Source organism: Protomyctophum bolini, assembly GCF_963924005.1.
Source record: "Protomyctophum bolini genome assembly, chromosome: 7".
NCBI lineage: Eukaryota > Metazoa > Chordata > Actinopteri > Myctophiformes > Myctophidae > Protomyctophum > Protomyctophum bolini.
The window spans coordinates 31,009,824-31,032,722 of record NC_137868.1 but is presented as its reverse complement, the minus strand read 5'-3'; the positions used below and the strand labels follow the sequence as shown (position 1 = coordinate 31,032,722).

The following is a 22,899-nucleotide window of genomic DNA, read 5'->3' as shown; positions in this document are numbered from 1 at the left end:
ATCAACAAAGAAGAGAATCGATAGTTGCAGCAATCCTAGTATACATTATTATATAAAATATATAACATTCAGTCTCATTATACTGTTCTACTCTTAACTTAATAACTTTGTACCACAAAAACCTATAATTTCTATAGAATGTGTGTGTGTGTGTGTGTGTGTGTGTGTGTGTGTGTGTGTGTGTTTACCTCCACAGTCATCTCTTTGGACTGCTCTTCCACTTGCTGGATGACTTCATAGCGGGTGCAGCGGTAGTAGCCTCCTGTCGAGGAACTGTGCTTCTTCCACTCCTCCAGACAAATCCAGCAGAAGTCATACTTGCACTACGAGGAACGAGGAATGAGATGGCATTGGTCAGCAGTGGAACTGAAAACACCCCATATCCAACTTAGTAGAGATGGCCAGGCAGCCTAATGAAAACTCAACATGGGTGCAGCCATAAGATTTGAGTATCCAATAAGGAACAAAGTTAATATGTATTATTACTGTCACAGAGACAACAGGGGAGCACATTGTAATACATATATATATACAGGGCTGCACATATGCGGTGCGCCAGTGCGCATGCGTTGTCAAAATTCAAAATGCGCTGTCAATCAAGCGCCGGGAAGCGCTTCTGCGTATTATGGCCAGAATACCCACTAGTAAATTCTGTGGCGAGAGCATTTCCCACCGACTGCCACTCAAAGTGGCTACTGGCCAATCACGGCACGTCTTGCGAGAGTGCACTGGCCATTGTGGCTAATCACAGCGCGTCCTTACTCAAACGAGGGAGGATTCCAAATCCATGCATTGCATGCTGCTTGCTACTGGGAGGACAGGAGTTTACTACGGAGACACATTATTCTTACAGTATTACAGCCAAACTCTCGTCAAAATGTCCAAGAAGCAAGCGCCATTAAGTAACTATTTTGGTGTTCCAGCACCACCACCTCCAAAGAGACGCCAAACGGAACCACCACCTGAATCGCACAGAAAACGTGTGTTTGCGGAAAAGTTGTTGGATGATGTCGGCTGGCTCCAAACTAATGCTGAGCGCAGCGAGATGTGGTGCAAAATATGTCGTGAGCATCCCAATCTGGCCGATAAAAACTGCACCTTTTATACGGGGACAAAGAATTTCAGTCACCCAGCTTTTATCGTAAAGTAGGGTATTGTACATTATTTATTTTGCACCAAGGAGCCATGTGTGTCTGACTCTGTGTTGACTGTGTACATCGCCTCGGCTAAAAACTAAAGGGAAGCCTGACGTATGCTTCGCCGTACGACGTGTCGTATGTTAATTAATAGCTGATCTGCAAGCTCACAACGTGTCGCCTCTGCAACACGTTGTGAGCTAGTAGATCGGCTATTTAAATAACAAAAAATAAAAAGTATCTAAATATTGCTCATATTATCCATAGGAAGTATTAATAAGTTTGTATTAGAATATGCATATAGGGATAATGGGATGAATCTAGAGTTGCAATACTCTCTATTGACTCCCCAGTCCCCACTTATCCAATATATATCGTTTTGCTATAAGTTATTCATGCATCCCTCTTTTATACATCCGGCGAGACGGGTCACCGCATTTTAGGAGCACCAAGTAACTCCTCCAGGTGCTCCTCTGAGTACTAGACCAAAAAAAGTTGTGTGCAGCCCTGTATATATATATATATATATAACTAGATTAAATATTGCAGTAGACTGTAGTGTAGAGGATGGGTTCTCAACCATTTTATACTGAAGTACCACCTAAGAAAATATTTGGCTCTCCATGTACCACCATAATAACATATATTATTTATTTAGTTAAACAATACAGGAGCGTATACCTGCCCTTTTTGTTCCATTCATAAGCCAATAATGCTGCTGCTCTGACAAAAGTCAGTCTAATCACTAATCAGCACAACTGTTGATATTTCTAATCCGTTCTCAAATCTTCTATTGACGGATACAAATATTTCATTCCACTTTTGTGTTTTTTCTTCTTTTTTTGTGTGATTCCTCTGTGTAACAGCAAAGTAACAGTGGTTGAGAACCTCTGGTGTAGAGCAGTGGTTCCCAACCACCGGTATGCAGACCGGGACATGTACCACCAGACTGTGAGAAGGCGGCCAGGAATTCCAAGTTCATGGATTTGTACAAATGAGCACAGGCAACGTTGAGTCTATAACCTTGCACCACCACCAGGATTTAAAGCAGAGAAACGTAAAATCTGTCACAATCCAAGAATTCGTCAGTCACATCACAGCCAAATCCTTGTTTATCAGCAGCGTCAGTCAAAATGAGCTGTATTTTGTCACGCTTGCGCTGACACTAAACAGGATTATTTTTTCATGACATCTGTTTTGGTGGAATTGATGCGCGACGCACTGCACCGGTAACTTCTTATTTATACTGATAGGCACACAAAGTTTCATGGTGTTACATGAATGTATTCATAAGTTATTTGTTTTTGTGAGAAGCCATGCCTACCACCAAACCTCCCTTTGGCCAATTTGTGCAAACTGCAAAGACATCAATACTTCCATGGACCATGACAAAACAAATCGAATCATAACTTGGATATCCTGCTGACAGGCAACTCCATTGGCAAAGTAACAAAGGCTAAGACATGAAGGACAATTCATAGTCCAGATGTAGAATACACGGACCGGACTACATTGGGATCTGTGTGGACTAAAACAATGCAATAGCGGACGTCAGCATACTTTCACCTAGGTATGTATGTGCAAATCTCAATTTTTGTGACAGCACATACAGTGCATGCTGTAGCATCAGCGTCATGGACCATGAAACTGTTCCACATAAACATGCACTATCGCAGTGCCAAGCTGTTTCAGCTGTTCCGTCTTTAGATTATAAACGACAGTTTCTCAAAAAAACAAACATAATAATACATTTCTAAAATGTTCAATGTAAATGTTCACCTATTATTCCCCAATCTCCCTATACTCACTTTGGTTAGGTTTATTCGTCTAAAGTTTAGGAAATGTATTACACCCATTATGATTGAAGAAAGGTGTGTGACAAGTAAGAACAGTGGTTTAGAACAATGATTCTCACAAATAGCAGATATTGTACATTTTTGAAAATTCTTGAATAATTTAGATAATTTTTTAGCAAAAATGTTTCTCTGGGGTCCGCAGCCATGGGATCGTTGGCACAAAAAACATTTGAGAACTATACTGATGTAGAAGGCATATATAGAATCAGCCTCAAGTTAAATTTAAGAGGTCACAGGCTAATGTCTACTCACTACACATTGCCACTAGAAGGCTCCTCAGACTCAGCTAAGACCACCAAATCCAATTCCCACAGGCCATTGTAGAAAAACAAAACACTACAACCAACCACTCCAATCCGTGAGTGATATGAACTCTCCCCGAGACACAAAACACATCTCTGTGGATGACAAGGTAGACAGAGTACATAAACACAAAAGCCCTAACGGCCAAGACCGCCACTGTCCTGGAGACGCTGTGCTTACATGACACTTCAGAAAATCAATATGGTACAGCTGGAGGGCGGGAGGGACAGAACGGGAGTACAGAGAGAGAGAGAGAGAGAGAGAGAGAGAGAGAGAGAGAGAGAGAGATATTGAGAGAGTGATATAGAGATATACTGTAGAGTGGGCCACACCAGAGGGAGGGTAATGGCAGCAAAGAGAAAGAGAGACATCCCATGGCAACAGCAAGGCGAGTGTTTCTAAGCAACTGGGGGAAAGCCATTTCTTACCAGGTAATAACAGGTCAAGAGGCTGGGCCCTGTATGGCCTCTCAACTTGTGAAACGTTGCTCTATTCCTCCCAAGCTAATCTCTGGTCAGTCTCTTTAGCTTGAACTAGGACAGCAGTGAGGCTGTCATAGGGACATAGATGAGCAGCCCAGCAGCTCAACTACACTGTGCTGTACTACACGCCTGCCCTCCAGCGATGGAGGAGCACAGACATCAATACCCAGGCAGTCTTTCCCTCTCTTTGCCATTGCCCTTCTGAATGTCGTTCTTCCTCATATCTTTCTATCTTTCCATCATCCTATATTTCTGACAGACTTCCTCCTTCTCATCAATCTCAGTCAATCTCACAGAGTCTGCTGACCGACTGGCAGACACTGTCTGAAATATTGAATGATTTATTGTTTCCCAACTTACAATGTTATAGCCAGTTTGTTAAAGATTTTAAATGGCTAATGCTGTGTTTATAATAATAATAGTCTTTATTGTCTCACCTTCATACTCTGTTCCACAGAAAACACACAACGATATAACACAAGTAGTGCTAACAATGTTTTAGTAAAGCCTTTAGGTTGGTCAATCATCATTTCTGCCAGGAGTCAGGCATTCACTTCACCTGTGTAACTCAACAGCTAATTTGGGATATGTTACGGTCCTATGTGGCCCCAGTATTGTTTTGGTCTGTGTGCATAATACACTTTTAGTGTTTTCCAGTGTTGATGATGGATGGTGGGCGTGGCAGTAGGGATTGGAGGTGTGTCGTGGAGATTGGAACACACCTGGGCCTCATCACCACCCACTATAAAAGGAGAGAGAGAACAGACCACAACTCTCTTCTGCCATTGTATCAACACCCCATGCAAACACTGCTGCTGAGACCCTGTTCTTTAGTTTTTCCAATGAAAGCATATTAGTCTGCTTAAGTTACTAGTCTGACCAAGTTGTTAAACACAGTTAGTATCCACTGTCCAAGTATCCCAAACCCCAGGGAAGCTGTATCTGGTAAGGGTGTGCTGCTATTTATTTTGGTGCCCCAGTTTTGACCCACTGTTTAACTTGTAGTTAGGGAGCCTAGATTGTAATTTTCTTTTTGGTGTAGTTTAGGATTATTTCTTTTCTAGGTAGGGTTGGGGGGGGTGTTTTGTTTGTTATTTTTAGCATTGGCCACCCTGACGCCATATAGATACATTGCTTGCCCTGTTGATATATAATATTGTAAAGCTTTCCAATAAATGTACACCTTTGTTGCTGGAACTGGTTTGTGATTCTTGACAGCCGCATCATATATTACTCCTTTGGAGCCAAGACCCCATATAGGGTCAAAGGTCGTAATATATTTGGGGGCTCGTCCGGGATCAGCAGCAGGTGTTTAGTGTTGTATACAATGGTAAAATGGCACAGTTTGACTTAAAGTTGTTTCTAACCAACCCAACGTTAGAAAAGTTGAACAAATGCAGGAAGGCCGACTTGAACATAATTGCTGACCATTTTGAGGTACAGGCAGCTCGTCCTCACCTTAAAGCTGATTTAAGAGCCATTGTATTTGCACAGCTTGTTCAGAATGGGCTCATTGTGTTGCCGCCGGTGCCTGGTTCTCCTCAGGTGGGGGAGGCTGATGTGGTGGATGATGTGGGTGGTGGGGCTGACCAAGGTCAGGGTGAACCTCCTCAGTGGGGGGGGGATGCTCAAGGTGGGTCAGTATCACCCACACTCTCTGTGAGTTCCTCTTTAGGGGCATCTAAAGTAGATGAGGCACGTTTAAAGGTGCGCTTAACTCGCCTTCGGCTGGAGGCCGAAGACAAAGTACATGCTCGAAAAATGGACATGGAGTTCAAGCTAGGGTTGCAGCGTATTGAGGCAGATACGTCTGTTAAAATGCGGAAGCTGGAGTTGGATGCAAAGCATAGGGCTGGCACAGGGGTCCCTAAAGTAGAACATGCACCACCCGTAGGGTCCCCTCCCGTTTCACTGCAGTCCCCTGAGGTTCCTTCTCGTAGCAAACTGCCCTTTGCTCCATCTCTGACATTTGATGTGAGTAAACACATTGCTTTAGTACCTCCTTTCAGAGAAAGTGAAGTGGAATGTTATTTCAATGCTTTTGAGAGAATTGCTGCTGCCTTACAGTGGCCGCAGGATATCTGGCCTTTGCTGCTTCAATGCAAACTAACTGGCAAAGCTCAGGAGGCTTGTGCAGCCCTGTCACTTGAAGACAGTTTGAAATATGGTGTTATGAAAAGTGCGATACTCAGAACATATGAGTTAGTTCCAGAAGCGTATCGACAGCGTTTCCGTGGCCAGAAGAAAACGGCTACACAAACATTTGTCGAGTTTGCAAGGGAAAAGAGTACTCTCTTTGATAGGTGGTGCCTTGCAACCAAAACCTCAGAGTTCAGTGCCTTAAGAGAGCTAATGCTTCTGGAAGAGTTTAAGACTTGCATGTCAGAGCGTACCATGTTATACTTAAATGAACAGAAGGTGACTACTCTACAGGAGGCAGCTGTGCTGGCTGATGAGTTTGCCCTAACTCATAAGAGTGACTTTTCAGGGAAAAGGGATAATGCTCCCAAGCGTGAGCCTCATCAGAAAAATGATGATCCTCAGGTCATCCGCTCCAAGGGGTCCCCCACAAGTCCCAAGGGTGAGAGAAAGTGTTTCTTTTGCCTTAAGGCAGGCCATAGTGTTTCTGACTGCTATGCATTAAAGCGTAAGCAGGAGACACAGCAGAGTAAGCAACCAAAAGGTGTTGGTTTGATTAAAACTGTTCCCCCCGGTGGCCCCCAACTAGCTACAGATAGGCCCATGGTTCCTGATGAGTGTTTCAAGCCTTTCATTTTTGAAGGCCAGGTGTCTTTGACAGGGAAGGCAGAGGACCAACGGACTGTTGTGATATTGAGGGACACAGGTGGTTCACAGTCCTTTGTTCTGAGTGGTGTTCTACCCCTGAGTGGGGAATCTTCTTGTGGAGCCAGTACTATTGTACAAGGTATTGAGATGGGTTGTGTGCCAGCCCCACTTCATCATGTACATGTGCAATCAGACTTGGTTACTGGGTTCTTCCGTGTTGCTGTGCGGGACTCGTTCCCTATCCCTGGTGTTGACTTCATTATGGGAAATGATATCGCTGGGGGTAAGGTGAGACCTGTCCCTGAAGTTGTATGCAACCCAGAACCTGATGCATTAGATGCATTGTCACAGACCTACCCAGAAGTGTTTTCTGTTAGTGTCCTCACTAGGGCTCAGGCCCGCAAACAGACAGAGGAAGGGATACATCTAGCCGACTCCATGTTTGCCTCTGGTCTTAGGGAAGACAAGGTGCGTCTGGATAACACTAACCTGTCAGTTGACTATCCCCTCTCTAAACTACCAGTCACACGTGAGTCCCTTATCAATGCTCAGCAGGCCGATACAACCCTCTCAAAATGTTTTGCAGAGGCTGTTGAGGCAGCAGAAGTAAGAGGCAAACGCCAGTCTTTTTACCTTGATGATCGGGTGCTTATGCGCAAATGGGTCTCACGAAACATGCAGGGGTTGGGGGAGACAGACAATGACTGGGGCGTTGTGTATCAAGTTGTTGTTCCCACTGATTACAGAAGACGGGTGTTGGAGTTGGCCCACGACCATCCCTGGTCTGGACATTTGGGCATCACAAAAACCTATGATCGAATCCTAAGGCATTTCTTTTGGCCAGGTTTAAAAGCTGATGTAACTCGTTACTGTAAGACCTGCGGCACCTGCCAAGTCACGGGGAAGCCTAACCAAGTGGTACCACCTGCTCCCCTCTGTCCGATACCTGCAGTGGGTGAGCCATTTGAACATGTGATCGTTGATTGTGTTGGCCCATTGCCAAAGGCTAAGTCTGGAAATCAGTTCCTCCTGACCATAATGTGTGTGGCCACTCGTTTCCCAGAGGCTATCCCTCTACGGACAATTACTGCCCTGACTGTCACTAAGGCATTGACTAAATTTTTCACTACGTTTGGCCTACCCAAAGTTTGCCAAACTGATCGGGGAAGCAACTTCCTGTCAAAAGTGTTTGGGCAGACCTTGCAGTCCCTGGGGATTAAACATGTTGTGTCAAGTGCATATCACCCTGAGTCCCAAGGTGCACTTGAGCGCTGGCACCAGACGTTAAAGTCAATGCTACGCAAATACTGTTATGAAACAGAGAAGACGTGGGATGAGGGGTTACCTTTTTTACTGTTCGCTATTCGGGAGGCTAAGCAGGAGTCTCTTGGGTTCAGCCCTGCTGAACTTGTGTTTGGGCACAGCGTACGAGGCCCATTGAAGGTGTTAAAAGAACAGTTCATGTCCATTGGTCCCTCCCCCAAAACTAACGTGTTGGATTTTGTCACTCAGTGTCGAGAACGACTTCACCATGCTTGCTCCTTAGCAAAGGCTGCCCTCTCTACCAGCCAGGGGAAAATGAAACAGCGCTATGACAGAAAAGCAGTTGAACGCAGTTTTCAACCAGGAGACCAGGTATTAGTCCTGTTGCCCGTGCTTGGTTCTTCCCTTAGTGCACGGTTCTCAGGGCCATATACAGTTAAGAGTAAAGTGAGTGACACAGACTATGTAATTCACACTCCTGAACGTAGACGCCGGACACGGCTCTGTCATATTAACATGCTGAAACTGTTTCATTCTAGAGAGGAGACCAAGGACACCTCAGAGAAAGGTACTGAGGCTGATGTCACCCCAGATGCCTCGGTTTCTCTAGTGTTGAGCCCAGTAGCACAGGTGGATGACGATGGCTTGAAACTGGGAAGCAAATCTCAACAATGTGGTAGGCTACCTAACTCTGAAATATTGTCAAGCCTAGACACATATTTGTCCTATCTTGCTGATGGTGAAAAGCAAGATGTTAAAGAGTTAATTTTGGCCTATCCTAGCCTTTTCGGGGATGTCCCCTCACGCACTACAGTAGTAGCACACGATGTTAAAGTGGGTGACGCTGCCCCTATTAGACAGCACCCTTACCGTTGCCCTCTGGTAAAAAGGGAAATGATGAAGAAGGAAGTGGAATACTTGCTTGAAAATGGTTTGGCAAAACGTAGCCATAGCCCATGGAGTTCTCCCTGTTTACTAACCCCTAAGGCAGATGGTTCTACACGTTTTTGCACAGATTACCGCAGGGTGAATGCTGTCACTGTGGCTGACTCTTTTCCCTTGCCCCGCATGGAAGATTGTGTGGACAATGTGGGGTCAGCTGTTTATATTACTAAACTGGATCTGCTGAAAGGGTATTGGCAAGTGCCTCTCACCCCTCAAGCATCTGACATATCAGCCTTTGTCACTCCAGACCATTTCCTACAGTACACAGTTATGCCTTTCGGGATGCGAAACGCACCAGCCACCTTTCAACGCTTAATGAATACGGTGCTTGGTGATGTCCCAAACTGTAATGTCTATCTTGATGACGTGGTACTGTACTCTTCTGTGTGGGAGGAGCATATGAGGTCATTAAGTATGGTGTTTGACCGGCTAGCAAAGGCATCCCTAACTCTCACCTTGGCAAAATGTGAGTTTGCCAAGGCAACTGTCACGTACCTGGGTAAGCAAGTTGGCCATGGGCAGGTGCGCCCTGTTGATGCCAAGGTAGAAGCCATCCTTGCCTATCCCAGACCCACTACCAGGCGGGAACTAAAGCGTTTCCTAGGAATGGCCGGGTACTACAGATGTTTCTGCAAGAACTTTTCTGTAGTTGTTACCCCCCTAACCAGATTGACTAGTCCTAAGCAACCCTTTGTGTGGACAGATGACTGCCAACATGCCTTCGAATGTGCGAAGTCTCTTCTCTGCAGTGCCCCAGTTCTGGCTGCGCCAGACTTCTCTCGACCATTCACACTGGAGGTGGATGCCAGTGCTTCTGGAGCAGGAGCAGTCCTGCTACAGGAGAGCACAAATGACATCAACCACCCAGTGTGTTACTACTCCACCAAGTTCAAGAAGCACCAACTGGGGTATTCAACAATAGAGAAGGAGACTCTGGCCATGCTGCTGGCACTCCAACACTTCGACGTTTATGTGGGTTCCAGCCCAGCACCAGTGACGGTCTACACCGACCACAACCCCCTGGTGTTCCTGGCCCGAATGTACAACCACAACCAACGATTGATGAGGTGGGCTCTGCTGGCACAGGACTACAATCTGGACATCCGACACAAGAAGGGGGCCAACAATGTAGTGGCCGACGCTCTGTCCCGCGAGTGGGGGTGAGAAAATTCAGAATCAGAATCATGCGTTATGTTTAACTGTTAACAGTTACTTTTTCAATTATGGTTGAATAACCATTTACCCCTTTAAGCTGAACTTGGTAAAGTGTACATGTTTATTTTTATGGGAAGGGGTGTTACGGTCCTATGTGGCCCCAGTATTGTTTTGGTCTGTGTGCATAATACACTTTTAGTGTTTTCCAGTGTTGATGATGGATGGTGGGCGTGGCAGTAGGGATTGGAGGTGTGTCGTGGAGATTGGAACACACCTGGGCCTCATCACCACCCACTATAAAAGGAGAGAGAGAACAGACCACAACTCTCTTCTGCCATTGTATCAACACCCCATGCAAACACTGCTGCTGAGACCCTGTTCTTTAGTTTTTCCAATGAAAGCATATTAGTCTGCTTAAGTTACTAGTCTGACCAAGTTGTTAAACACAGTTAGTATCCACTGTCCAAGTATCCCAAACCCCAGGGAAGCTGTATCTGGTAAGGGTGTGCTGCTATTTATTTTGGTGCCCCAGTTTTGACCCACTGTTTAACTTGTAGTTAGGGAGCCTAGATTGTAATTTTCTTTTTGGTGTAGTTTAGGATTATTTCTTTTCTAGGTAGGGTTGGGGGGGGTGTTTTGTTTGTTATTTTTAGCATTGGCCACCCTGACGCCATATAGATACATTGCTTGCCCTGTTGATATATAATATTGTAAAGCTTTCCAATAAATGTACACCTTTGTTGCTGGAACTGGTTTGTGATTCTTGACAGCCGCATCATATATTACTCCTTTGGAGCCAAGACCCCATATAGGGTCAAAGGTCGTAATAGGATATTACTGTCGTTTATCGTTACATTTCTTGTGACAGCAGGCCAATGATCTCCATTCTTGAGTATTTTTCAAACCCAGCCACAACAACAATGACATTGTTATGAATTTATAATCACAAGGTCCATTCCAGGCTATGGGATAAGTATCCAGCCAGGCTAGCCAATTACAATCACAGACATGCAAATTCATCAACATTTGATCAATACCAAACATTTAAAACCTTAACAACATACCCCAAAACCCCCAAAGTTACGAGAATCCTGTAACACCCGGATTCATTTCTACGTGCAAAAAAGAGATTTCAACCTTACTAGGCCTACTACTAGGACTTATCAGAGGAAATGTAAAAAGAAAAGAAAAGTTGTGTAAATTTGTGCCTCTGTGGGGGGGTATTTATATGCAAATATCATGACCAATGGCATTGCAAGACTAAACAATTGAACATCAATGATGATGTTTAGGTGAAAAAAGAACAGAATTTTTTTTTTAATTAAGTAATAAAAAGCATAGTTGGGGCAGGACCTAGGTGTCAGCTTTCAACCGTCAACTGTCTGATAGTCTAACTGAATACTAAGAGTTTACCAAATCAGAATCGACGACTCCCGAGTTGACCTGAATATAGAGCCTTTGGGAATCTAGTCAACTAAGTATAGGGTTTAAGACAAGTGTGGTTGTCCCATCAAAGTCAAAGGAGAAAAACCCGGAGTTTAGTTTTGAACAAAGCTCAGATGTGCAAACACATGAGGGTGAAAAAGGTGACAAGTTCCAATATCTTTCTAATCTACCCTAAGATGCCTATGCCTAAGACGTATATGTCAGATCTTTTGGCCAAATAAAATATCCAATAATGAACTGTACAAACAAACAGGGAGCCGGAGCATTACCAAGGACATTACACACAGACGACTGAGATGGCTAGGACATGTATTGAGGATGGAGCAGGACTGCATCACAAAGGTGGCCTTAAGATGGACACCACCAGGCAAAAGAAAACCTGGGAGGCCCAAGACCACCTGGCGCAGAACTGTGACGCAGGAGCTGGAACAGATGAATCTGTCCTGGGGAGAGGCGAAATATGCTGCCAGGGATCGAATGAAATGGAGAGCGCTCATTGAAGCCTTATGTCCCATTGGGGACGAAGAGGAGTAAGTAAGTAAGTAATCTACCCTGGCAAATGTAACAGCCTATCAGAGTAAAGGGCTGTCCACACAAAGAATCATAACTAATTATGTAAGCACCCCCAGCGATGCACTATGATGTTCTGTAAACATGTGGAACGTGAGTGATGTGTTTAACGTGATGTGTTGAGCGTTGCGCCCTATAAATTGGAATGGATTTATGTGTTGTCAGTCTATCATTCATCAAATCTCCCTGAAAGAGAAACTATATCAATCCATTATTGTTGTTATAGTTGTGTGGATTTGGCCATTCAATTGGGTTATAATGATTTTTAAAACAATATATTCATAGTCAATGTTAATGTTGTTAACATTGTCATAGTTATTGTTGGTGGATTATAACAATTATCACTTGGTGACATACAGTAGCAAACTACAATTGATTGAATCTACACACACTTTTGTACCATGAACCGATAAAACCACCCCAATTATACAGACATCTATATGTAAGCTACTGTATTCTGATGATAGATAAATCATCTGATTCTAAGATCTGAAAGTGTATTTCTAACAGTTCCAGAAATCTATAACAAGACTAGGAGACATCTGTCAATTTGTAAGAGCGGTGATCGGTGTGTGTGTGTGTGTGTGCGCGTGTGCGTGTGTGTGTGTGTATAATAACATCCCAGCCTCCTTTACCTTAGCACACTGCATGTGGTTACAGCCTTCATTCTTCTGTATTGGGGACTTGCAGTTGGCACAAGGCTTGGCGTTGGAGAGCAACCACAGGCTGTTGGCTGCGTCCTCATAAGCTTCGCTCACTCCAGCCACTTTAAGAGAAGCAGGGGGAGGGAAATGGAACAAATAAAAGCATGATGAGAATGGCTGTACCATAAACAGACTATTGCACAGAGTGGGAAGTTGTCCTGGCTGACTAATGAGTATTTGTTTTTAAGATTTTATAACGCTTCCCAAGGGCAAACTGGCAATTTGGGGGCCATCTTCATCATCCATTCGATTGCCTGCAGTCCTAAGGCTTCTAAACATTGCATAATGTCATTGTGTGAGCTGTTCAGCTAAATTAATAATGTATCATCCACAAATTTTAATCAGCTTAACTTTAATATGTTTGTAATTACTGGCCAAATTAGGGTGAGAATGCCAAACAATTTAGCTCAGCATCAGTCATAGCACTTGATACACAGCCCACAAATCCAGGCATGTCGACGAAGATGCATCTCAATCGTTCATTACGACTTATCTCTAGCTGACTGACTGGCTGGCTAACTGAATGAATTGGGTCAGATAAGATTGAAGAAAGCTTTCCTAAAAACAATAGCACTGACAGATCAAGGGTACAGACAGTCCTAGGGCCAGATTCACAAGGCCGTTTACGCTCGTATTTGGATCATACGGACATTTACAACCATTCCCACGTTCGTTGTGGAATTCACTATTTGAACTTGGCGGTGACTTTGGTTGTACAGTCCGCTCATTTCCACGTCAGCTCGGTGGGTGATCACGGCATGCGTATATGCATTTATAATGCTTTAGTCTTCATTTAATAGTCAAATGAATAGTCCCCAAACCTCAAAAAGATGTCAACACATGCATACATACAAAATATGTGTCAACTATTTATTGCTTAACTTATGTTATGCATAATGTAGACATGATGCAAATTCCACTGGTTTGTATTTGTATTTATTTTGTAGGCCGTCAGTTGCATTCAGAGCTGAATTATTAGGTTGCTCAGCATGTTGACAGACTATCATGCTTTATAATGTCGCTGCATGGCCACATATCCGCCTCCATTTGTGTCATGGTATTAATTTATAATAATGTAGGCTACATGTTGATCACATGAACGCCACACACAGAATAGTCTAATAAATCTTACCATTTGATGAGGAAACAGCTAGCTGGATGAAATCTAGCTTTTCCGATTTATAGAGCAAACCAAAAACGGATTAGCCCTCAGTAAATAAAGGCTAAACTCTGGTCCCATGAAATCTGTGTCCATGTCCATATTCCATTTGATTTCCAAATCCGATGTAGTGGGACAGTGGAGATTTCATTTCCAAATCTGAGGCGATGTAGTGGGACGCACTGTCCCACAGGACAGGGAATAAATCACCCCAGTAATACCTCTGCAAAGGTGCAGTGCGCAATTCATCAATAGAAACGTCTTTTATAATATCCTTGCCGAGTTTTAATAGCATTTGGTCGTGAGTTTGAACTCTACAGATGAACTTCTCTCTCATTATACGTGAAAGTAACTTTATTAACATCAGTTATTAACGTTCAGCAAGGAGTGAAGGAATCGCATTCCAAAATCCTCAATGGAGGATCGCCGATAGTAGGGGTTGTTTGTTATGGTATCGAGGCAGGTGCACGAGCAGGTGGGGCTTACCGCAAGGTCTATTCTGCTGGGTGAAGTTATCCTTTATAAACATTGTAGGGCCATATAGGTAGGTATCCTAATAAATGCTGCATAAAACAGTAAACACTCACATAACATTTAAAAATGTATCATATGATACTTGGCAGTGTCGTTTCTCAAGACGGTACACTTCCCCGCAGGCAATAACAAAATATCCCATCAGTGCAGAGGATTAAGAACCCTGAGTATTGTTACACTAAGCCGTTGCCATGGGTGTGGCGTTCTTGATATGTCAACGTCAATGTCATGTCAGCAATATTTCGCTGACATTTTGCAAGTTTGACTAATGTATTACCCACGACTGCCATAATGGGCAAAGAATTATTATGTCCTTATTCCCTTTTTATTTGAAGAACAGCGTAGACTGGATAGGGCACACAGCCAGAGAATAAAATAAAATCAATGCCAGTGTTCTTGTGGCGAGTTGTCCCTTTTAATTAGACTGTTAGTGCCACTGCTGGGTCAAACTTGCAAACAGGAATTGATTCTGCTGCTGATAAACATTTAAGTTTACCACCCTCAATGTAGAGGCCAACATCTTAAAACGCACCGTAATAAACATTGGCCAAGTCTAGACTGGTCAAGTAGCTACTCACATTCTTCAGGTTCCATCTCAGACACCTTCTGTAGCCACATCTTCCATGTATCACATTCACAGGGCTCATGAGCCTCACCATGACACTCCCTGAAATACAGAAACACAAATACAGATAAATATACTTGAGACAGATGAACTCAATGCAGATGGAACAGTTAAACAAAGACGCAGACAGAAAGACACTAGTAAGCACAGTTGAAAAAAAGATGGGGAGACAGGTAAGCAGTAAGGGAGACAAAAGACGGACGGAAAAGGTAAGAGACACTACCATAACATAGTCATCATACATTGTTTTGTTTATTCCTAATGGACTGTTCCCAACTTCACACCCTGTTCTTGTGACTAGACACAGAGATTGAGTCACTGGTGAGCATTCATTTCACAGCACTCAAGATGCTGTAAGCGAATATACTCAACCCCCCAACACACACACAATTTCAGGACGTCATGTCAACACAACCCTTGAGTGAGAGTGACAAGTGAACCAAATGGCTGCTTGCCAGAACCAGATAGCAGGTTGCAGTGCAGTGAAGCATATGTCGATGATATTAAAGGTGGTGAGGTGGGGTGATGGAATGAAAGTACGAAGCTAGGGAGAGATAGTTAGAGAAGTGGTTCTCAATCTTTTCGGTATTCAGTAGCCCTTTCCCTGGTTTCTGAATCCAAGTACCTTTACTAAACTACAACATTTAGCTTAGAAAAGACCAAGAGCAAACGACAGCTAGCATATGATATATGCTATGAATGAAATAAATGATAACCCACCTTTTGAAGAACATAAGATTAAGAAAATGGAATGAAAGTTGCCTCTGAGTATTTAATTTTTGGCCATAACATTTCAGTAACTCCAATTTCGATTTTCGTTAAAATACTTTTTTATTATTATTCTTTTGGAATGTATGTACCTTTTGGTAACAGGCCACACCAATCCCCTTTTGGCCAATAGGTGTGAAAGACTAATTAATTCTTCCTTGGCCCATGACCAATCTTTCTACAAAGGGATGTGCCAAACAGACAGACAGACAGACATGGTGAAAAACATTAATTTCACGTTTGCAAGATGTTTATGTGCATTTGTATGTTTATTTCGTGCAAGTTTTCTTTTATGCAACAGATTGTGACGTGAGGTGGTGGTTCGAAAAAGTATGAACTCAAGATGTAGGCTAGTAGCAGGCAGCATTTTAAGTCAAGAAATTAAAAGTTAATGTCTGCAGGGACTTTTAGTAAACATTCAGAGAATTATTATGGCTTTTTGGGTTGCTTTAAGCAATAACATAAGATATTCAGTTGGTCTGGCAATATTTAAAAAGTTGAGAACATTAGGCTAGTTTGGGTTTACTAATGTTTCGTGCTGGTTTATTAAATCAAAATTAAGCTGCCAGTCTCTGGTATTGCATGTCAAAGATTAGAGGAGAAATATCTTCCAATTTCTGCCAGCTTTTCTGCAATTACAGTTCGCAAACCTTTAATGATAGCAACTCCCTAGTGAATTATAATGGAAACTGACCAGCAGAAGAGGTGGCCCTTGCCACAGTCCACAGCAGGAGCCCTGAGCAGGGGAAAGCTGAGAGGGTCAGAGGTGGAGGCCCCAGGACCGTAGGTGCTCAGACGCACAGCTCGTTCACATCCTGCCCGGGGACACCACCTTATGGCTGGGTTGTTTTCCACAAATGCCTGTCAACAAAATCGACTCTCAATTAGAGGTTTTCTATCATTTTTCACTCCCCTGCTATGGCAGATTATGCAACATTCAGAGACAACTTGCTAATAATTTTGGAGAGAGAAAGACAATTGTCTATATATCAGTCTGCTATGGTACAAGTTACAATATTACATTTTCCACAAATGGGTGGAAAACATTGTAACACTGTAGAACAAAGTCTTCACACTGCATTTTATTAGTAAGGGCATTTTATCAGGTATTTGAACAATCTGGGAACTAAATCATTACCAAGAAATTTCTTCACCAATGTGTTTCTAAAGGTGTCCAATACCATGTACTAAAAGATTGAAATTCAAAAATTTGAGTTATTAGCATAAGTGACCAAATTTCATCATTCTTCAAGTAGCATGTGACATATGAAACTAGGGGGTTTTCATGATTCTGAATCCATTCCAAGCATTTTTGCACAAAAAACACTCCTTGGGCTAAATTCTGCCAAATGTGCTGACCACATCACATTCTTGATGGCACACATCTTTAAAAAGAAAAAAGGGGGGGGGAAAAGCTTGTTGCCATTTGGCTTATTTGCACACAACCCATAGGTCTGCATTCCATTCATGGTATTGACAGGTGTCTAGTGTCTACCTATGCAAATCAACGTGATCGGGCATGTGCATCCAATCGAAAACAATTTTTATTCATGTGGTACACCTGGGGCATGCAGAACATCGATGGATTCCACATGTTTCATGAATCCCATAGTTTAGTTTTTCATAGGCTCTTTTCTCATGAACAGATCTAAGAATATAAGAAAAGTTTTGTGCATAAGACACAATAAATCGATATTGTAATATTTTAGGCTATGTTATATGTAAGCCACTTAAGATCGGTTTGCATCAATCTGGAATACAAATTAGATTTAGTTGACTGAGACATCCATTCATCTTTATCCGTAGTCGGGTCGCGGGGGCAACAGCTCCACCCCGAGACGTTCCAAGGCCAGTGAGTTGATGTGTTTCCTCCAACTGCGCCTGGCTTGGTCTGCCCCGGGGTCTCCTCCCAGTGGGACGTGCCTCGAGGACATCCCTAGGGAGACGCCCGAGAGGCATCCTAACCAGGGCATCTAAGCTGGCTCCTTTCTAGGCGAAGAAGCAGCGACTCTACTCTACTACTAGCGTCTCTCTCACGTGACTGAACTTTTCACCCATCGAAGAAAACTCATTTCGGCCGCTTGTATTAGCGACCTTATTCTTTCAGTCATGACCACACTTCATGACCATAGGTGAGAGTAGGAACGAAGATTGCTCGGTAGACAGAGAGCTTTGCCCTCTGGCTCAACTCTCTTTCCGTGTGCAGTACAGCGATACAGCGACTGCAATACCTCAAAAGGAACACTGAGGATTTAACATTGTGGACTGTGAGCATCCGCTTGGTTCCATTTGCTGGGTACCAAAGCCTAAACACGATGATCAACACGTGACTTTGCGCTGTGTTGTCAGCGCAATAACCCCGACAACGCAGGGCAGGCTGATTGTCATCATTAAAAACAACCTACCATTTTCAGCCAGGATGAAATGCTGCCCCAGCCAAGCGCTTGTCAGCAAGAGAAGAAAAATTACATGCTACAGTACATGATGATAGTGCCTGTGTCAGCCTGGAAAGGTAAATGTTTCTATGACAACCCAGAGGTGAAGTCCATGTCTTTGAAAGCTGTCAGTCACAGACATGGTCAGTTAAGAACCGCTGCTGTTCAAACTGTCAACCCCAAAGAAAAACGAGGGCACCATGTATTAAGTGTGTGTCACTCAAGACAATGACCTATTGTGAGTTGTAGGGCTGGGTGCAATAACCGTAATATTGCCATACCACCGGTATGTAACGCATACCACGGTATCGGGTTCATTACCGCGGTAAAATTTAAAAATAAATATTTTGTTTGATTTTTGAGTTCTAGGCCTACGAGTGCATATGGTGTGATATGAAATTAAAAGTTTCTCATAATAATAAACACAGAATCAGTGAGGCTCAGTCTAATCATGTCAGCAATAATGTAACAATAACGAGCACAAACCAAATGGTTGCTGCTGCCGTGGTGGAGCGGCAGCAACTGGAGCCTTTTAATTTATCATATAGGTTTGGCTCAGCATCAGCTATCTATCTATCTATCTATCGTCAGTTAACTTGGAATATGTTTAATACGTTGATAAGATAATAGGAATAGGAATAAAAGGATTATTATCCACGATGAGGGATGAGGGACGTTATTGTATGCTCGGTTTGACCCAACCGACATTTCCTTTCCTTGGAGCGAGAATGCGTGCCGATGCGTTTTCCAAAAAAATTAAATCATTCCAAGCCGTTAGACCTACCTAACCTCTACATGTTCTCAGTCAAAAGATAACAGTTCTGTCTGTCGTCCACTGTCTGCAAACTTTTCCACGAGCGACCAGTGGAACTGATGTCTCTGCCTGTAAGTCACATGACTTAACCCATCCTATGGTATAAAAATCACACCCGTGATTAACAGCGGGAGATGTCCGAGACAGCCCGACTCACTCAAGCAGTTTATTTGATTGACACCCGAACAGTACCATGTTGACATGTCAATCTTTCCTTAAAACTGTAGAGTCTAGTTTTATTCATTACCAAACTTTTACCATACTTTTAACTCTTTCCTAGCTTTGGGTGTCTCTGGCTGGCTGGCTGTGTCCCTGTGTCCCTGGCTGTGTCCGAGCACGAAAAAAGCTTTTGGTGTGCTTAATAGTACACAGCAGCTATGGATGCGCCCAGGGTACCGCTCTGTGGATTCGTCTATAGCACTTCTATTAAACACTGCAGCGGACTCTCTGTTAAAAGAGAGCTTCTCTATGTAATTTTCCTGATGAGTAAAGGTGTCAAATCTTATTTTAAGAAATCTACTCTATGGCAAGATAATCATCTTTATTTAAGCATAAAATGTTCTTTGAAATCTGAGACAACTATCTTGCCGCTTTGTCATTGTCCAACACCGTACTTTCTGGTGAATTTTCATGTGTGTATTAATTACCTTGATATCAAACTGGAGGTAGCGTTTGTCCATCTCCCTGGAGACCACGCTCTCTATAACCTCCACAGGAACCAGCTGGAAGCAGTCGAAGGCTGGACAAAAGATGTTATGTGCCTCACCCTCCTGGATCTTTATATTGAGAAACCTGGGAGGTAATGCATGAATGCTTTAGAAATGGCATTTAGCTGGGAAATGTTTACATCCGATGGGTGTTTATTAGTTTCACCCTTTGAGGCAATCGTTGGATCTGGAGTCGTATGTCGCAGATGTGTCATAGACCAGACCACTGGTTCTCAGCCATGAGGATATTGCAGGAGGATTAGGGTTATCTCAAATAATTGAGATTAGATTAATATTTGAATGAAAAAATAACATTAATATTTAGGGAAATAGTTGGTAATAAAATGTCATGGAATTTTTTCTTATTAAGAGATCTTTCATTGTGATACCAATAAATATGCAAAAACTGCAAAAAACTACAAATTCAGGACCCCGTGACGCGGCTGTTGAACCTGAAGTATTAGCCGATGCTAAACAGCGGGTCGATCTAGCATGGAGGACACTAATCTGCTAACCGGAGCAATGTGCAAGGTTTTTTATTGATATCCTAAGATCATGCTTCCCCTCATATCCGAGCTTTAATTCCGAGATAAACGCTGCTAAAGGTCGTGGTCATTACGGGACTCTAAGGAACGCGGATGATTCTTATTCAAGGTTTTTTTTTCATCCGTTCCAAGATGGATGCTGTGAGAGGCGATAAACGAGGCCTACCGTAAACGTACGCCGTAAAACGTACATTTACGACAGAATCACGATTAAGGCTCGAAATGTGTACTACATACGTTAGTTCCATTGATCCAAGTCGGAACACACTCGATTGATCAATGAAATAAACATGCTCTGAAGTGTAGTCAGATGGCCAAGAAACAGTTTGAAATTTTCAAGTGGGCCCTGATCCAGAAAAAGGTCAAGAGAACTACGGTCATAGATGCCCGACATCACAGATGTCTGACATTACAGGTTACGGTAAACACATAATGAAGATTATCCAAGATCCACACCTTTCCCATGAGGATCCTAAGATCTGCACGATTAGATTTTGAACAGGAATAGGTATATAGATATAGAGCATATACTACAGTATATAGAGTTCACGCCCAAAAAACCATTTTAAGGATGATGGCAGGTCACAAGGTGCTTCTCGGACATAGACCAAAGCAGCGTCAAAAACGAAAAATAAGTGTGTGAAGTGTGGGACGCTCTTATCATACATCATCACATTCCGGCCAATCACAATAGGTGTCCTAACTTTTTTGTCCTTGTATGCTCAAAAATAGGTGCAGAAAGAACTCAAAAAATGGGTGCAGAAAGAATAAGGTGAGGATATATTAATACAGTCTGTGAATGCCTGAAGCACACAGGACCACAAGGTGTGTCAAAGCAATTAATTTCAGACATTACATCCGTTTCAAACTATTCTAAAGTCTAAAGATTTAATGCTCAACTCTTTGGGTGCCAAGTATGAGATTTTCTGTACTTTTCTTCCAAGGTTCAGAGCGCCAAATACAGAAAGACAAGATTTTGTGCTTTCAGTGGTTTGCGATAGATGGCGCCCTTGCGCAACATGTGAGTCACCGTTTGACAGTTCTTGTTTGTCCAGCACCTGAATGAGAGATTGGATATGCATCTTATTTGCTAAAAAGTCATGTTTCCCTTTTAGATTGCAGGTCATATTTAATATGATTACATAATGATTGATATGATTGAGCATTCTTATAACTAAAAGTGAGCAAAGACTGACATGAGTGGTTTAGCTTTGGCTGGGCTTGTGTGAATAAGTAAAACCTGAATGTCGTTCTAACTCAAATTAGATGTAGATGTGAGAATATAACTCACCCTTCCCAGCATGCTCGGCAGAACTCGTGACCACAAGACATGTCAACAGGTTCCTCAAACATGGAGATGGAACACATGCAGATACCACACTATCAGAGAAGCACAGAAGAGAAACATTCAGCAAGTTGTTTTTCAATTTGTATAGTCCAGAATTTCTTTTTAAGGGATTTAACGTTTACTCTCAAAACATGTTTCATGCACTTACCATACTTTTAACTTAACAAAAACCCATCTGCCATGAAACTGAACGCTAAAGTCCACAGTACATCAGATTTATTGTGAATTCACACTAAAAGCCAAGAGCAAGTCTATGAAGTTTACTTTGATCATCAAAAGTTGTGAGGCATACTGTAGATGAAAGGGCACAACATCTGCTCAAAATCATGTAATATTATCATTACATAAAGTGTGAAATAATGTGTACCCACTCATAAAAAAACAAAGATAAAGGGCTTTGCCATATGCAAGACCTTGACAATACAAGGTATTTCATGTAGTTCCCTGTATTGTATTGTATTGTTCCCTGTACTGTGATTACTACTTGAGCCAACGATATATTTTTCCCACACCGACTGATGCTCAAAATAGAGACACGAACCGATACAAAGAGAGACACACATTTGGCTTTGATATATTGAGAGACGGGGGACAACAATGGACACAGAGGAAGCCATTGTACCTCAACAATGTATCTATTGATTCATAAAAGGGCTCATTCATGTGATAGAATCAACTGTAACCTTTAATCGGGCCCTCGAGAAGAACTGGTCGATTGGCACCACAACTTCAAGGCTTTGCATTGTCAGCCTCACAATAAAGTGTGCACTACTGTCAGACACACTCAAACCATAGTACAACCTCATAAACTAACTGATAAAAATGAAGTCTGTGACAGCCTATACCATTATTCATCAACAGTGTTTGGTAGATTGTAAAGAAGGCTTTTTATTATAATAATTAAATAAAGACTACAACGCTTGTACTGTATGGTATTGATTTGTATTGTTCTACTAGTAGTATGCATATTATTTTTGGCTCTGATCCATGAATATGCTACTGCTTTGTATATGTTTGAGGGGAACTGCATGACTTCCATTATCATAAATCAAATATCTCATAAAGTCAGACAAGCGCTAGCTGCCTGCCAGAAAGCCAAATAGAAGATCTCTAGGCTACTTTTTATTGCCTTTTTATTTTTTGTGATCACCCTATAACTACTCGTTAAAACAGCTGTGTAAGGAACTTTGCATTAAATTGTGTCTAGCATTCTTGTGCAGAGCATTTGTCAAGAAAACTAAATCTTACAGTGTCACAGTTGTCAGACGGCTACAATTCGCGAAGTTCAAATTGTTATATGCTTCGTACCCTCACGTG

At 42.6% G+C, this 22,899-nt stretch overlaps 2 protein-coding genes across 8 annotated transcripts in view; one reads left to right on the top strand and one right to left on the bottom strand.

The window, feature by feature from the left end:
• The window catches only part of cmc1 (C-x(9)-C motif containing 1), a 307,618-nt gene that overhangs the window by 243,250 nt on the left and 41,469 nt on the right, over positions 1–22,899 (top strand). The gene's annotated exons all lie outside the window — the stretch shown is intronic.
• LOC308318235 (ankyrin repeat and IBR domain-containing protein 1-like) overlaps positions 1–22,899 on the bottom strand; it is a 51,147-nt gene that overhangs the window by 15,276 nt on the left and 12,972 nt on the right. For all 6 annotated transcript variants that reach the window (XM_080767697.1, XM_080767699.1, XM_080767696.1 and 3 more), the window contains exons 7-12: positions 21,526–21,614; positions 19,630–19,774; positions 16,428–16,594; positions 14,919–15,007; positions 12,579–12,709; positions 189–323 (exon numbers count right to left, since the gene is read on the bottom strand). In XM_080767697.1, the coding sequence (XP_080623823.1) occupies positions 189–323; positions 12,579–12,709; positions 14,919–15,007; positions 16,428–16,594; positions 19,630–19,774; positions 21,526–21,614 (756 nt within the window). The remainder of the gene's footprint in view (positions 1–188; positions 324–12,578; positions 12,710–14,918; positions 15,008–16,427; positions 16,595–19,629; positions 19,775–21,525; positions 21,615–22,899) is intronic.